Source organism: Anabrus simplex, chromosome X, assembly GCF_040414725.1.
Source record: "Anabrus simplex isolate iqAnaSimp1 chromosome X, ASM4041472v1, whole genome shotgun sequence".
In the NCBI taxonomy this organism is placed as follows: domain Eukaryota; kingdom Metazoa; phylum Arthropoda; class Insecta; order Orthoptera; family Tettigoniidae; genus Anabrus; species Anabrus simplex.
In genome coordinates this window covers 185,375,469-185,393,625 of record NC_090279.1, presented here as the reverse complement: position 1 = coordinate 185,393,625, position 18,157 = coordinate 185,375,469, and the positions used below count along the sequence as shown (strand labels likewise).

At 40.7% G+C, this 18,157-nt stretch overlaps 1 protein-coding gene across 1 annotated transcript in view; it reads right to left on the bottom strand.

Annotated features, from left to right (window-relative positions):
• Positions 1 to 18,157, bottom strand: part of Wdr92 (WD repeat domain 92) — a 46,425-nt gene that overhangs the window by 22,539 nt on the left and 5,729 nt on the right. The window contains exons 2-4 of the mRNA XM_067159565.2: positions 12,493 to 12,593; positions 4,138 to 4,268; positions 881 to 979 (exon numbers count right to left, since the gene is read on the bottom strand). Coding sequence (XP_067015666.1) covers positions 881 to 979; positions 4,138 to 4,268; positions 12,493 to 12,593 — 331 coding nt within the window. The remainder of the gene's footprint in view (positions 1 to 880; positions 980 to 4,137; positions 4,269 to 12,492; positions 12,594 to 18,157) is intronic.

The window sequence follows — 18,157 nt, the reverse complement described above, 5'->3', positions numbered from 1 at the left end:
GGAAGGGAGATGATTTTAAAATCCTTGTCTGTAAATTTTACGGATTTGGTTATAGCTACAAGCTCATGGTACTATTAACTGTATCTGACAAGAATTTATGGCAGCTTGTAGGTATAACAAGAGTAACGAATACTACGTAGCTACAAACATTAAACGTGCCAAACAATGCGAGCTCTCTGATTCAATGCATATTCCTTATCAAACTGTCCATTATGGAGCGCATGTGAAACTAAGCCACAATTGCTCTACCAATTTGAAACTTCATGACACCACCTCAATTCGCAAGAGTCACCGTGGAAGGAACTGATGTTTATTATCAGGCCTTGGGGACTTGAGATGAGCGCATGTGCGGCAGCCATGCTTACCCTTCGCACCTCTTACCTCGCATCCATCAGACAATCATAGTATCTGCTAACAAATTCTCCCACTAAATGGCACTTGAGAGTAGCTTTCATTATACGAGGGTCGAGTCATAAGTCATGGCAACCATTTTTTTTTTCCTTTTTGCTAAGTGGCTTTACGTCGCACCGACACAGATAGGTCTTATGGCGATGACGGGATGGGGAAGGCTTGGGAGCTGGAAGGAAGTGGCCGTGGCCTTAATTAAGGAGCAGCTCCAGCATTTGCCTGGTGTGAAAATGGGAAACCACGGAAAACCATTTTCAGGGCTGCCGACAGTGGGGTTCGAACCCACCTCCTGGATGCAAGCTCACAGCTGCACGCCTTTAAAGGAACAGCCAACTCACCCATTTTTTTTTCTTTCTATCAACCCAGAGCCATCGGACATGGGATGAAGCGACGGAGAAAGAATGCAAGACCATAACAGACCACGTGGCCGAATATGGGATAGGATGATAAATTGATGATAACGGCTACTCACCAAAACATGCAGTCCAACATTCCCGTCGTGCTTCACCGCTATCAGGACCAATGGTAGCAACAGACGATTTAACTCGAGTGTCCCATACTTTCACTAGACCTGTAAAATAAATACATAAATACATTGTCAAGTAGGCAGAGGTTAGATCCATAAAACTTTGATGATATGATAATATGATGATATTCTGCAGGAAGAAAGTAATAATAACTGTAATAATGCTGTAGAGTTGTTTTCAACATACTTCAAGTCAGGCAACATCAGTCCAATAAACAAAGTACAAAATTAAGAGGAAAATGGCTAAATAGTTTTCAATTTCTACCCTCATAGAAATTAACATGGGAATCTGTTACTTACACAGTTTCACTTAAGTAGTTAGGGAATTTCATACACATCTCTCCCATTTATTTAATATACGAGTTGGTACTGATGGTTGAGCATGTAATGGGCTAGCAGAAAATCAGTTCTGCAACTACAGGGATAGTCATTCTTTAATACTTGATGTACCGGGTGAGTTGGCCATGCGGTTAGGGGTGTGCGGCTGTGAGCTTACAGTGACTTTGACTTTGACAGTGACAGTGACTTTGATTGTAATTGTGAAGTTCTCCTCCAGTACACAGCAAAATGTTGATTGGGGTACAATATTTTAAATAAAACACTATAATCGCAAAAAAAAAAAAAAATTGACCTTTTTAAGATATTCTCGTTTGATTTATACTGCACTTGATATAAACGGTCTGTTTTATTTTATTATATTTGTACCGAGAGGTACACCTCAACTATGTACATTCAAAAGAAGCGCCTTTATGAACTCCTCTATCGACCAAATGTGCAATTGCTACTACAGGAAGTGGAACTTTAATCAGAAGATGTCACTACTGAAGTTTTAAGTAATTGTGTTATTGTGAAGTTACCTAAACTGATTGAATTTCTTTTGGTTTTGTTTTTGCTGTACATCAAGAAGTTTGGACGCTTTTCCACAGATGTCACTACAAAAAAAAAAAAAAACTATGGTCATGCACCGTGGTGCAAGGTAAAGGAAGAAGTTATTGAAAGAAATTTTGTGTTCAAGTAAATTAACTTTCATTTGTTTTTCTGACATATTTCAAGGTTTGTAACACTTATTTCTCAGTCTGCCAGTTTTGAAGTTAGACAATTGGAACTTTCTGTAATTATTTTTCAGCCTATCACAGGCTTCTTTTTGGTTCTTTCGGTGTAACTTTTGTGTCTGCCAATAAAATTGAGAGGGTGTGTCCGGAGTAGTCCTGAATCCTCTCGAACCTTCCCTGAGGGTATATAAACTGCGGCTGCTCTGGCTACCTTGTCTCACTGATCGTCGTCTTTCTGAGTGTGTGTGTTATGGCAGGAGGCGGGGTGCCTCATTCTTCGACAGGCAGAACATCAGCCAGGTAGTAATGGCCACATAAATTCTATCTTTTTAGCTGTCTCCGCAAACATATCCGAGGGGAAGGTCCGAATTTCTAACTATGTAACCAGCCTTTTCTAAAGTGTAAAGTTTCATTCGGCTAATGTAAAACTTTCATAAAATCTTTAACTGTAATTCGGGGATAGAGAGTGCATTACCCTCTCAAGTTCCCCTTCAACTTGGTTCGAGGTGACTACGATTTTGTAAATATTTTTCTTCTTTTCTGTAATGCCTTAAAGTAACTTTCATTCGAGTCACCTCAGTAGCTTGGGATTAGCCCCTGTATCACTGGGCCGAGAGCTCCATTACGATTTTATTTTTCATTGAGGAGTGCACAGATATGCCTCCATTCACCTTGCGTTCGGGCCATTAATTCAATCTGTTATTTCTTTTCCACGAAGGCCCAGTATGTTGGGTACTAGATACCCCTGTGTGAAACTATTTCCATTGTAAATCATGCCTTAAGAGGCCAGAGATTGTAAAATATTGATGTAATGTTGCCTTGAGTAGGCTGTAAGAAAATGAGAGCATGTAAGCTCTTTTCTAAGTCTTTTGTTATAGTGAGGGCTGCCTCTGGAAGGTTAAATATTGTAACTTTTGGAGCAAGTGCTCTTGAATTGGGGGATTTCTGCCCTTGCCTAAGTAGTACCACTTTGAAATTGTAAATTTGTAACCTAGGGGCTTGAAGCCCAGAAATTGTTAAAGTTCTGAATCTTGAATTTTTCCAATTTTTGAAATTCTGAAAGAAAGAAATAACCTTTACTTATAGTTTTAATTCAAATTTCTGATATCGTAGTTAGACCCATTCTTTCACCTCTTTCTGCGATCCACCAAAACACAGGAACAATATCATTTTCATTCAAAGAAAACTGACATGTTATATTTTTCAAAGGTACAGGGTTTAAGTGTACAAGTTATGATTTACAAATCCTTGGATGGGAATGACAATATTTCCATTTTTTTTAATGTAAAATGTAAAATTCCTGTTATTCATTCAGCAAAAAGTAATATAATTACAAAATTCAACAAGTTTACTGCTTGAAATTGCACAGTGTTGTAGTGTTGCATGACTTTCCCTGTAAAAATAGTATTAAAAACTTACCAGGCATTCCAAATGGCGAGGGGGTTTCATCACGAGTGAGGACATAGATATTTATTATCCAAGATTAAAGTACAACAACAATTTAAGTGCATCTACCAAATAGATATACAGTATGCCTTCAAATAAATAACCTAACTGGTTTTATTCCCGGTAGGCATGATTGGATTGTTGGTGAGTTTATCAGATAATTTAAACCCAAACAACCACAAACCACAGCTTATACACCCTAACTCTGTATTATATTAGAAATGTTTCTAAAGCACCTCTTAAAATGTAACAGTAAAAATTTTGTATCCAGTCAAAATACATGACCTGCAATGAACATAAAAAAACTTATTTCTTACAACATCAATTGAAAATGACGTGGATTTCTGGCATCCTTCATTATTTTTCGCCCCCATTTCAATCTCAAGTAACGCTGCAGTGATCGAGGGTGACTGGGAGAACTTCGCCCAACCTTCATGACTTGTGACGTAACCACAATGTCACTGGTTGAATAGTGTGCACTCATCGCCTGCCTGCCCGCCCACTTACAGTGCTGGGCGCCCCCCGGGACGGAATGCCCAGTGTGAGTACCTCTGGGATAGACGGTTTTCTTCTGGCATAGTTTAGCTCTTCCAACCACAGTTTCCTTTCTTCAGGCAGAAAAAGGGCCTAGATTCTTGTACATATTGTTGCTTATCCCACTATAATTAAGTTTAGACAATGGAGCATATATATGCTAATGCTTACCATCCTTGCTGCATGTCAGAATCTCAGGAGAGCCCCAGCCTGGAATTCCACCACCAACAGTATCAATAGAACTAATAATATCCCCATGTTCAGTACAAGAGAACACAGGATAAGTTGTATTCTGCATATCCCTGTTAACAGTAAGACAATAAGTTTGTTTAGAAGACCAGCACAAGTGAAGATTGCTCTAAATTTTCAAATTTAAAAAAATTACCAGCCATTGTACCCATCCTTGATGGGTTAGGTTTTTTTGTACAGTTGCATCAGTAATGCCATCTAGCAGAGGGAAGTGGCAGCAGAAGAGACAGAGCCAACTTCAACTAACAACACTCAGTTGGAGTCATGTAACGATCAGTTTTAGGGCTCGAGTAATTCTACGTCATCTCAGATTCGCAGTAAAGAGCTTCCATTTCAAAATATGTGGCACTGTCCGTTTTCATAATCCAAACAAAGAGTGCAACTGTTTACTATGTGGGGATTATCATGTGATGGAATGTTCAAAACTATCACTATTGAAGTTTTGCAATAGCAAGAACTAATGACTCAACAATCGGCGTGTTATACATTTTTTCATGTTTTTATTATTATTATTTTACCAAGCAAGTTGGCCATGTTCTTGAGGGCACGCAGCTGTGAACTAGTATTTGGGAGATAGTGGGTTTGAATCCCGCTGTTGGCAGCCCTGAAGATGGTTTTTCGTGGTTTCCCATCTTCACACCAGGCAAATGCTGGGGCTGCACCTTAATTAAGGCCACGGCCACTTCCTTCCCACTTGAAGCCCTCTTCCTTTCCATAAGACCTATCTGTGTTGGTCAAAGTAAGGCAAATTGTAAGAAAAGACAAATATTTTATTTTAGAGTTGTAAATATTATCATGGCCATTGGCTGTAGTAAAGTTATAAATTATTTGTAGGTCATCACATTTTGTTTCCTTCTGGCTCTGTAATATTCAAGGATCATAAACCTAAAGAGCCCCCCACATGGTAATTATTGTTTTAAGAGGAAGTACAACTAGGCAGCCATCCTCTATATAACACTAATCAGAGAGAAAAAATGGAAGGGATCCAGCACTTCAAAAAATAAGGGTTCCCGCCAAAGAAAGACAAGGGCCACAAAGGGCATGAAAATAAAAGACTCTCTAGGCCTCAACACCTAATATCGTTGGGATCGGAAAAGAACAAGAGTTGACCAAGGGAGGGGCTGGATACGACAGATGAAAGTGAAGAGCCTAGCACAAGTAAGTGGAAGCAATGCCAGGACTCAGGTAAGGAAACCATGGTCGCCAACCCATACTCCCAAGTTGAGAGCCCCTAGTCCTCCTTTTAGTTGCCTCTTACCAGATGCAGGGGATATCATGGATGTTATTCTACTGTTCCAATCCCATTTCCTTATGATTCTTCCCCCCACCCCCACCGCACTTCATTCTTCATTATCTTCCTGATTAAGAGGGGCAAATAGATCATACAGTTATACACCTTAGAAAAACAAATACAGCTACAACCATCACCCCAATTGGGATTATGGGCTGACAACCATGAGGCCCCTTGGCTGAGTTCTGGCATTGCTTCCACTTACTTGTCCCAGGCTCCTTACTTTCATCTAATTATTTTTTCACCTTATTGATACAATATGTTGTGTGCCTTTAGCAATTTCACAAATTAGCAGTAGTACATGTTTCATCTATATATATGAAATAAGAGTTTTGTCTGTACATTGCTCAGAATTTGAAAAGAATGGCATTTCTGTATCGATCATGTCCACAGTAACAAGAAAATGCAGTTTTTACTTTTCCGTAATGTCTGTCTGTCTGTCTGTCTGTCTGTCTGTCTGTCTGTCTGTCTGTCTGTCTGTCTGTCTGTCTGTCTGTCTGTCTGTCTGTCTGTCTGTCTGTCTGTCTGTCTGTCTGTCTGTCTGTCTGTCTGTCTGTCTGTCTGTACACGCATCACGAGAAAACGGCTGAAGAGAATTTAATAAAAGTCGGTATGTAGAGTCGGGGGGTGAACTGCTACTCTCGTGGCTAGTGTCTGAACTTCTGATGCACAAAAGTTCAAATCCTATTCAATGACATAAATGTACACACTATTTTCATTACAATTCCATTCATATTTAAAATTCTACAGCCGTTATTTAATACCTAGTAACTTCCCGTCTACCAATCCTCCATGAGTACAGACTTATGTAAGACAATATACAGCGTCTCTCTTATACACCCAGAACGAGCGCACGGTGTTTGTACTCTGGGCTACAACAGCTGCCACAGCCCAACTTACATGACGCGCAGCCACTCTGCTTTAAGCGTGTGTACAATCTCATATGAAATCTTATCTTATAAAAAATGCTGGAAGTGTCATCCTTCATAATGTGGGATATCATAAACACCATTAGGATTTTCTGCATACCAATAGCGAGAGTTATGACTGTTCACACGACCGTTAAGATGAAGCCAGGCCTCATCCAAAGAGAACACAAGCTGTGGGTTGAATAAACAATCATTCAATGATGCAAGATACCACTCACAATATCTCACTCTCGTGACTGGATCAACAGGTTTTAAACAATGGGCCCATGTGAACCAGTGTGGTTTGAAGTGTAACAGCTTTGTAGCTCTGTGTGCAGTAGAAACCGAAACCCCTACTTGCTGTACTAATTTTATGAGTGATTTATTCGGCGACCATTTAAGATTCGCACCAATGTCATCTAGGTTTTCCTCTCTTAAAACTGTTTGTCTGTGTGCATGTTTTTTTATTGAGCACTGAGCCATTAATTTCAAATAAATTTACAATTATGTGAATTTGTGCTTGTGAAGGTGGCACTTCACCCCCAAATTGCTGAACAAATGCATTGCGTACCCGTTGAGGTGACTCGTACAAAATAACTTTTACATACAAAAATACGGTGTTGCAATGATAACTGTCTCACCACGTTAACAGCCGAGATGTCTGACTCGCTGCCTGAATGGTCAGCATACTGGCCTTTAGTTCAGAGGGTCCCGGGTTCGATTCCCGGCCGGGTCAAGGATTTTAACCTTCATTGGTTAATTCCAATGGCTCAGGGGCTGGGTGTTGTGCTGTCCTCAACATCCCTGCATCTCACACGGCACACATAACACTATCCTCCACCACAATAAAACGCAGTTACCTATATATGGCAGATGCCACCCACCCTCATCGGAGGGTCTGCCTTACAAAGGCTGCACTCGGCTAGAGATAGCCACACGAAATTATTATTAACAGCTGAGATTCAGACTGGCTATTGATGCTAGGTCGAATAAGTGCACGCTCCTTGCAAGGTCAAGAATTATGCGCGTGCAGCTGCTTAGGTCTCGGAGAGTAGAAACACCGCTGGGCGGTCTGGGATGACAAGAGAGACCCTGTATATATATTATATCTGTAGCTGAAATTTTGACGTTGACTGGAATGTTTTGTTCAAAGTCCTAAGAGACCTCAAGTTAGACTACAGGGATCGCAGAACTATACTCCAGCTATACAAGAGCCAGATAGCATTGATAGGAAAGCAGAAATTGGAAGCAAAGATCTATACAGGAGTGAGGCTGTGATGTTGTCTACCACTAGTGCAACAAACATTTATACTGAAGAAACATTTAAAAACATCAATACAAGGCTGTATACCACCATACACTTTGCAGTCGATATTGCACAGGCTTCAGAAACCGAACATGATATGAAGATCAGTTTAGAACTACTGAACAACTTGCTCAATGAAAACTGTAAACTGAAAATAAATAAGAATAAAAAACAACAGTAATCAAACGTACCACAAACGGAGCAGGAAAGGTAGTAGTCAGGTTGGGTGGGGAAAAGCTGCCAGAGGTGAAACATTTTCCCTTATCTTGGAAGCTTAATTTCATCTGATGGAAGGAGCAAACAGGAAATAAGAAGCAAAATAGTGCAAGTCAAGGAAGGTTTCTATAAGAAAAGATCATTGCTGACATCTAAGGCAACTAGCACAGTCCGCAGGAAATACATTAAAACATTTGTATGGAGAGTTTGACTGTATGGGTCAGAAAGCTGTACTGTCATGGAGAGGGACAAAAAAAAAAATCCAGTCCTTTGAAATGTAGTGCTGGCACTGCATGCTAAAAATACCCTGGACCAGTAGAGTAAGCAATAAAGAAGTGCTGAAAAGTTTGAATGAAAAATACCAGCTGGTAAAAAGAACAGAAAGTAGAAGGAATAGATTTGTAGGTCACCTGCTAAGACATTCAACCTGGTGTACCAATCTGATGGAGGTAAAGATGGAGGCCAAAAGGAGAAGAGGAAGACCAAGAAAAGTATTAAAGAATAAGTCGGGGAGAGATGGCGCGGATTTTGTAAAGATCGTGCAGCAAGTCTTCGCCAAGATTTCGACTAACTTATTTTTATGGAAAATTCTAAGTTCCCATGGAGGGAATTAGATATTTTTCACCAATACAGCATGTCAAAAACAGATCAGATATAAGGCTTTTCAGGCGTTTACTCTATTAACCAGCGTTTTGTCTTAGGTCTGACACTAGACTCATCAGAGTGGGATGTGTCAGACCCTACCCACTGACGCTGGGGTGTACGAGAACGGTTTGAAAAGTTCTCGGAATCACCACTAGATATCAGTGCTAGAGCAACGAGGTTCCCACGCAATAATCACACATCCTTTGTGAGTGAACACGTGGCGCGTCAGTGCTCTCGCTGCAGGAGTGTGGTAGTGACGACTCTTTGTTGTTGTTCCCGCGTAGTGATTTGTGACAATGGAAGAAACTGAGATTCGAGTAGTGATTAAATACTTTGTAAAGAAAGGTATGAAAGCAAAGGAAATTCATGCCGACTTTCAGAACACACTGGGGGACTCTGCTCCTTCATTTTCAACTGTTGCCAAGTGGACCAGCAAGTTTAAATTTGGTCGGGAGTGCTTGGATGATGATCCGCGTAGTGGAAGGCCAAAAAGTGTTACAACCCCAGAATTTATCGCAAAAGTGCATAAAATGGTCATGGAGGATCGTCGACTGAAAGTGCGGGAGATTGCTGAAGCTGTAGGGATGTCTTCTGAATGGGTATATTATATTTTAACCGAAGAATTGGGTATGAAAAAATTATCCACAAGATGGGTGCCGCGGCTCGACATTGGACAATAAACGCACCAGATTGGAAATGTCCGAACAAAGTCTGGCCCGTTTTCAGTGCAACCAACAAGACTTTTTGCACCGGTTTGTGACTACAGATGAAACTTGGGTCCACTACTATACCCCAGAGACAAAACAGCAGTCAAAGCAGTGGAAACATGCTGATTCACCACCACCAAAGAAAGCAAAGGCAGTGCATTCGGCCGGAAAGGTCATGGCCTCAGTTTTCTGGGATGCAAAAGGCATTCTGCTGATGGATTATCTTCCTACTGGCCAAACAATTACGGGGCAATACTATGCAAACCTCCTAGACCAACTACAGGAAAAGATACGTGAAACAAGGCTTGGTTTGGCAAGGAAAAAAGTCATCTTTCATCAGGACAACGCTCTGCCGCACACAAGTGTTATTGCCATGGAAAAACTTCATGAACTGGGGTACGAATTGTTGCCACAACCACCTTATTGACCTGATTTGGCACCATCAGACTTTCATCTATTCCCCAAGCTGAAAATTTTCCTCGGTGGACGGAGATTTTCCACAAGGGAAGAACTGACAGCCGAATTGGAGAGGTATTTTGCAGGCCTGGAGAAATCTCATTTTCAAGATGGGATCAAGGCATTGGAACATCGCTGGACCAAATGCATTAGTCTACAGGGAGACTATGTTGAAAAATAAAAGCATTCCACTGAGGTAAGATACTTAATTCTAGTACATTTCGAGAACTTTTCAAACCACCTACGTATGCAGGTGAACTTATCAGAAGCCCATCATAAGAGGCACAGTCTGATAACTGCATACGGGAGATAAGTCTCCACAATGGAATTATTGCCCGCCTAGCAATTCCAAATGGAAAATTCTACGTTCCCATGGAGGGAATTAGATATTTTTCACCAACAGAGCATATAAAAAACAGATCAGATATAAGGCTTTTCAGGCGTTGCTTGTATCTCTCCTCGCTGCCTTACGAAGCAAATGGTCTTAATGTACGTAAATTACCGAAAGAGCTCTTTTGTTTGAAGGTGTGTCACTTGTGCCATCTCATCCCTAGTGTCCAGGTGAGATGGTGTTACGTACAGTACTTGATATGCTAAGGAGGGAAGAAATTTTGAAGTAAATCATGATTACAAGATCAAAATATTTATTTACCTTATTTACATTCACCTGTCTGTTATTCATTGGTCATTAATAAATCAATTAATTATTTAACCTTCAAGATTTACCCCCTCAGTCCTTTTATGGATATGTTTTTCCTTGCTCTCTCTCTTGTTCACAATCATTACACAAGTTCTTATACACTGAACACAATTCATACAACCACTTGTTGCAGTCGGTGCACTTAATCCAATCGTCACCGGGCGAGTTGGCCGTGCGGTCGCCATTAGACCTATCTGTGTTGGTGCAACGTAAAACAAATAGCAAACAAAATCCGACCATCCTTTCTTTATCAAATAATAGTTCTACCAACACTCCATACGCTTGTTACAATCATCAGATATGGTACTGCATTATTTTGCATCTGGGAAATAGTGGGTTCGAACCCCACTGTTGGCAGCCCTGAAGATGGTTTTCTGTGATTTCCCATTTTCATACCAGGCAAATGCTGGGGCTGTACCTTAATTAAGGCCATGGCCACTTCCTTCCCACTCCTAGGCCTTTCCTGTCCCATCATCACCATGAGATCTATCTGTGTTGGTGCAATGTAAAACAAATAGCAAAAAAAAATCTGATCATCCTTTTTTTGTCAAATAATATTTCACCCAACACTCCACACACTTGTTGCAATCATCAGATATGCTACTGCATTATTTTGCCCATCTTGTATCATTTTAGGTGCTTCATTGGTATGAGGTCTTTCTGCTTTTCTACTCTTTCCCATTGAGGCAGTGTTTGCAACTTTTCTTTGAACTTTGTTCTTTGTGTTCAATAATAGTGTTATTTGTTTTACGTCCCACTAACTACTTTTTTTAAGGTCTTCGGAGACGCCGAGGTGCCGGAATTTAGTCTCGCAGGAGTTCTTTTACGTGCCAGTAAATCTACCGACACGGGGCTGTCGTATTTGAGCACCTTCAAATACCACCGGACTGAGCCAGGATCGAACCTGCCAAGTTGGGGTTAGAAGGCCAGCGCCTTAACCGTCTGAGCCACTCAGCCCGGCTTCTTTGTGTTCATTGAGATTTCTCTTTTGTTGGAAATTTCTCAGGAGTGGTTAATTCAATGGCTGATAACTTTCATTTTGTAGCTTTTGGTGCCATCAATTTTGGAATTGGGCTGATCTTATGAAGTATCTTTGTTGGAATAGATTCAGCGTTTGAAGATGGACCAATATGTTTACTTGGCATAGAAGGAATAGCATTGTTTGTTTAAAAAATATTGTGCCATCTCTCCCAGAAATGTAATGTGCCATCTCACCTGATGTTTGGGGAAAGATGGCGCGCCCTTGCCCCAGGAACTGTGTTGGCCCAACATAGCGTATATCACAACAGCATAGTTGTTGACTAGCCTACTCACCCGTCTGTGGCAATGCAAAGTTAATTTAGCTTGAATAACCCTGTCAGTAGGCTTTTATATCAGGCATTAGAAAAACTTTGAAGGTAGAGAAGATGTACATACCAGAAATATTCGACATCCAACAGATAGCTTTAGTTCTCACATACACACTGTACACACGGGAAGCAGTGGTCATGCGATCTAGTGGGGAAATGCCGCACTGGCCTACCCTACGCCTTCTCTCCCGGACTCAGTATATGACAGACATCAAGAATGAATGACCATACATGACAGTAAAGAAGTTAGCACTGGAGAGAATTCCTCTATCATGAGGAGAATGGCAATGCTACCCACCAACCACGTAAGGTTGAAGAGATAAAGAGAGAGAATGAATTGTTACAAATGGAACAACACAAACCTTTTGAACAGCAAACAGTAATAAAGGGAAACAAATCAAAAGCACATAAAAAGTGAAAAAGAAGGGAGATGTTCAGTAAATTTCCAAATACTTTGAAATCGTTTAAAAAAGATAGGTACTCAATTGATAGATCGGGAATGTTAGTTGGGCAACAGATCTAAATGCAGATCATTGGTGATTTATTAACAGCACATGAAAATTATTAGTATTTCTGCGTATGACTTCGCCAGTAAACAAATCATTTAATATAACTACATAAAATATGAGATATAAATCAAAACTTAATGTATTCAAAAATAAATTCTGATAGAATTTGATTTCATCAACCACTACTCACCAGACGTCTAATCTTCCACCAAAGTTTCCCGTACAGAAAGCACTGTTCACATTCTGAGAACCTCCAGCCTCACCACATTTGAATGCCTTTTTATTTTCTACCTAGAATATAAACATATGAAACATGGTGGATAAAATCAAATAAATTCTGGTGCTGACACAGAAACTATTGGTTTAAGCTATACATAGTACAAACTCCTCACCAGGGGTTGGTCGATTTCTTGCTTTTTACGGGCTAATTCCAAGAAGCATCGTATGTATTTTGTTGCGGTTTTCACTGTTGTATAGAGCATTTATTATAAGGGTTCAGCGGAATGAAACCTTCTTTGAAAGGAAGTCAAGCAGTGGTGATTTTAGTGAAGGAAGTCAAAGAGGCAACAGCCATTCAGGTGATTTCTTGGTTTTCTCTGCCTGAATGGATGACAGACCTCAAATATATGTGGAAGAATTGTTGAGCAAACAAAAACTCGACAAGAAAGTCTGCAACAGCATGTGTACTATCTGCATCTGACGAAAAGTCGCGGCAGCTTGTAGGTATGGCATGAGTAACAGATACTACACTCTTAGCTACAAACATCGGACAATGCCATCTCTCTGAATCAATGCATATTCGTTATCGATCTCTTCTTCTTTTTCTTCTTCTTGGTTTGAATGGGCCTACTTTGGACCATGTTTGTTCAAGTGTTGAGCTTTGATCTTTGCCCAGTATTGGTGCATTTTCTGCCAGTGTAACTCCTTTCTTTCCTCAGACCAGGGGGTACCTTTCTTCCGGAATTTTTCTTGAAATCCATGGACTTCCTTCAGGGTACATCGTACAGACCGTCTATCTTGAAGATCTGATATTCCCAGTTCTTTAACGTCCTTCTCAGTTTCTGTCAGCCAAGCGGTATGGATATTCTTGACATGTTCGGAGAGCTCAGAATAGTGCCATCTACAGAATTCTTCATTTTCCTTTACCAGACCTAAGATCTTCCTAAGAATTCTCCTCTCTCTGACTTCCAGTTACTCCATCAGACCTCTTCAGTTCCATGAAAGACACTCCATGGCATACAGAGCTTCTGGTCATATGACTGATGTGTAGTGCTTCAGTTTCAGGTTATGTGACAGGCATTTATTGTTATAAGTGTTCTTTGTCCATCGATAGGCCATTTCCAACTTGTTGACTTTAATTATTATTAAGCATATGGAATTTACAAAATGGACAAGTATATACAATATTATACAAAAGAAAAACCTGCAAAGAATACATGATAAGTAGGGAACAATTACACATGAATATCTAAATTGTTTATCCACTACACTAGGGATACTCAGACATCAGCAAAGTCTTTTCGGTCTCCACCATAAGCACGCAGAGGGCATTCGTCCATTATATGATGCATGGTCTGGATTAAAGCACCACAATCACATGCTGGAGAGTCCCTGAAGCCCCACTGGTGAAGGGAGAATGCAGATCTTCCACAATTAGTGCAAAACCTGTTTAGTGATGCCCACGTTCTTCTTGGCAAACTGAAACCAGCTGGGGCATGGTTTGGATTAAAGAGGCTTGGCCACTCCGAAGCTGTGCGAATGATGCTCTTTCTGATAAGTTGGGTTCAATCCATTCGCTGAGATATTTAAATTTATCAGTCCTCTTGATTTTTCCCTGTTCTAGTAGTATCTCTCTGCTAGCTTCTTTGATGTTGGTAAAGAACTCTGTTTTCTGCAAAGACACTTGAACACCCACTTTGGCTACCTGTCTTCTGACGCAATTGATCTGTATTGTTGCTGTATCCAGCAAATTGGCAAACTGTTCATTATAAAGCCATACAGTAAATGTGTAACTAGGGCACAATTGCACTACCACTTTGAAATTTCACGACAGCATTTCAATTCACAAGAGTCACCATGGATGGAATAATGTTATTGTCAGGCCTCGAAACTTGAGATGGGCACGTGCGCGACAGCCATACTTAGTCCTCCCACTTCTTACCTAATACCCGCGCAGCTTCTCGTCAAACGACCATAGTACGTATGTCCAACCCTTGCCTTGTTTCTCTACAGGGTCGGGTATGTCCTTCCTGATGCCAACCTTATCAGAGAAGTTAATGAGATGAAATGAATGACGTGATAGATAGTAAGAAGGCAGAGGGTGAAACCCGGCACTGTCACATAGCCTGCTCCTGCTGAATAGCACCAAGGAGTCTGCTAAAGGCTTAATGTTCCCATCCAATGGACGAATCACCATCAATAGCGTCATATGCCCTCACTCCATATCAACACTGCGGAGAGGTTTGGAATTGAATACAGCCTTTTGGCACGCTATCTAGTGATTAGAAATTGTAAACCACCACCTTTCCTACCCTTCCAGCCAACATTTCCGATGGTGAAATGTTTTTTGACCAACGGGACTCGAACCTGCTAACCATGGTGTCAGACCATGTACAGGGTGGTTGGAAACAACATGAACTGGGTATATGCGCATTCGTTGTACTGATAAATAATTCAAAAAATAATAATTTGATACCTCTCGCTGTTGTCAGCTCCTAAAGTTAGCCAGTCAGATGAACTTTCAACAAGGATGAGAAGGTCCACCTATTCAATAATGTATATAATATGCTAATATTATTTCATACATCGGGACTAGTTTCGACCCTTGTATTGGGTCATCTTCAGCCTTAAATTATAAATGGAAAAGAACACTAAATGTACCGGTATTTGAAAACACCAACATCTAATATAACAAATGGGTCGAAAGTAGTCCCAATGTAATTATTATTATTATTTAGCATATGGCATACAAATACGTTATTACAAATGAACAAAAATAACCAATGAACCAATCTACATAGGGCCTTGAATTAAGATCAGATAAAGATAAAGATAAAGATGTGCTGTGAAGTATATGGATTTATTAAGAACTAATGCCTCAGTCCCAATGTAATAAATAATATTAACATTCAGTATTAAAGCCTCCGTGGCTCAGGCGGCAGCACGCCAGCCTCTCACCGCTGGGTTCCATGGTTCAAATCCCAGTCACTCCATGTGAGATTTGTGCTGGACAAAGCAGAGGCGGGACAGGTTTTTCTCCGGTTTTCCCTGTCATCTTTCATTCCTACAACACTCTCCAATATCATTTCATTTGTCAGTCATTATTAATCACTGCCCCAGAAGAGTCCGACATGCTTCGGCAGCCGGCACAATTCCTATCCTCACCGCTAGATGGGGCCTTCATTCATTCCATTCCTGACCCGGTCGAATGACTGGAAACAGGCTGTAGATTTTCATTTTCATACAGTATTGAATAGATGGACCTTCTCATCCTTGGTGATAGCGATAAACCATCAATACGGACCAAAATGAAATTCATGTCACAAGAATCAGATCACTTCTCATGCTAATTCAAATAGGCTTTGCTAGGCAGTATTACTAAATCTGCATGCAACTTAAGACCTGAAATTCTGAACACACGCCATCTAGGCCTATATTCAGATTTTCCTCTAAACCTAGTGTTTCCACTAATTTTAAAAACTTTCTGAACTGAAGTGAGCTCTCTAGAGTTATGTGCATAAACATTAACATCACTAAATTTAAACCATTTACATAGATAATTAACATAAATGTTCGCCCTTGTGATGTAGTGGTTACTGTGACTAGCTGCCACTCCCGGAGGCCCGGGCTTGATTCACGGCTCTGCCACGAAATTTGAAAAGTGGTAGGTACGAGAACTGGAGTCCACTCAGCCTCGGGAGGTCAGTTTGATTCCCACCTCAGCCATCTTCGAAGTGGTTTCCCCCTTCTTTTCCAGTAAAATGCTGGAATGGTACCAAACTTAAGGCCACAGCCGCTTCCTTCCCTTTTCCTTGCCTATCCCTTAATCTTCCCATCCCCCCACAAGGCCCCTGTTCAGCATAGCAGATGAGGCCACGTGGGCATGGTACTGGTCCTCTGTCCCAGTTATATCCCCAACCAAATGTCTCACATTCCAGGACACTACCCCTGAGGCGGTAGAGGTGAGATTCCTCCCTGAGTCCGAGGAAAAATCAACCGTGGAGCGTAAATGGACTAAGAAAGAAAGAAGAATGAACACAAACCTCATAGACATGTTTAAAATAATTATAATGTTTATAATAAGAAGAAATTAACTTCTCCAGTAACCAAATCATTCAGTTTATTTACTATATGTGTCACATTGTCAGCAAAATAATATTCCCCCATTCTTTACATACCGGTACTCTAAATGCATATTAGCTCTCGAGTGGTTGCATGGATTACTATTGTAAACCAAGCTTATTTGTTTTATATCTGCGAACATAATACACTTGCTTTTGGTACATGCTGTTCAGTATCTCTCCACTACAATCACCGTTATGCCATTGGCATACCAAAGAGTTAACTCAGATTACAAATGTAGTCCATGCAACTGTTTATGCAACTACCTTTGAAGAGGCAGTCGTGTGAGTCACTGCGCTGAGACGGGTTGTTTTGTGGTGTATGCATTCTGTGACGGTCAAATTAACATTCTCTAGCGATTATGAGTGAAGGACAGCAGTGGCGGCTGATGGTTTAAAAGTTCAGTGGTGCACAATTTTTACCAATGACATAATATGATTACAGGCTAATTTTCTAATCTAGATACATCAACAATACTTTTTTATTAAAAATAAAACAAACATTTTACATTTCTATTTTCAGGAATATTACTATAACGCATCAACATTTTTTCATTTAAAAACTCTTTTACCATACTGAAATGAAACACTTTGAGGTAGCCTCATTCCGGTATTGAAAAAATATCCTTTTGTAATGTATCTGGTTTCGAAATTAAACGTGGCGTGGGCCTTCCCATTCGTTTCACCTCGGATTGTTCCTCGGCAGTCCGTTGCGAAAACGGCCTAGACATTAAAGACTGCACCGAATTCATGATCTGGCAAAATACCACTAACTGATAAAAACGCACAAAACACACATGCTGACACGAATGTTTACACAACGAAATCAATAAGCTACTTAGCTTGTACGCACATAACAAAGCTCATGACTATACTAAAAGAAAGTGGCGGTGTTTATTATCAAATTTAGAGACAGTCATATATCCAGCCACGGCCGACTTGATGCGTCGCTCTAGCCAGGACGAATAGCTCTAGCTAGCTACTTACGGAGCGCAGCGTGGGATCCAACCGGCCGTGATCCAGCAGATGAACTTCCATCCGGTGTCGCTAGATGACACTCCTGTTCTATAACAGAATCTCACATTGAGCAGCAACGGTCTCTAGCGACTTCGGTAGTAGTTGGTTACGTAGGAGCACGGCCGATTTGATGCGTCGCTCTAGGTAGCTCCTTAGCGCAGCGAGGGATCCAGTCGGCCGTGGTAGGAGGAGCCAGGTTGATAAACCTCCATTTAAGCAATGTATAAGAAGCCACGCCTATCTTTTCCTCTCCCCGCGCACCCCTCTAGCAGCCCCGCGCACCCCTCGAGCAGCATAAGTTTCATCCTACCTCAGGTTGACTTCCCGCTGCAAACTTTTCGGCTCCTGCAGTGAACATCTAAGAGTACCGGCTTGTAAAGTACCCTGTAGTCAATATTTGCTCTTTCAAGCTCTTGAAAGATTTGTCTTGTTGAATGTAAATACAGTAGTTGAGTAATCCAAATGATAAAACTTTACCTAAAATAAACATAAAAATTT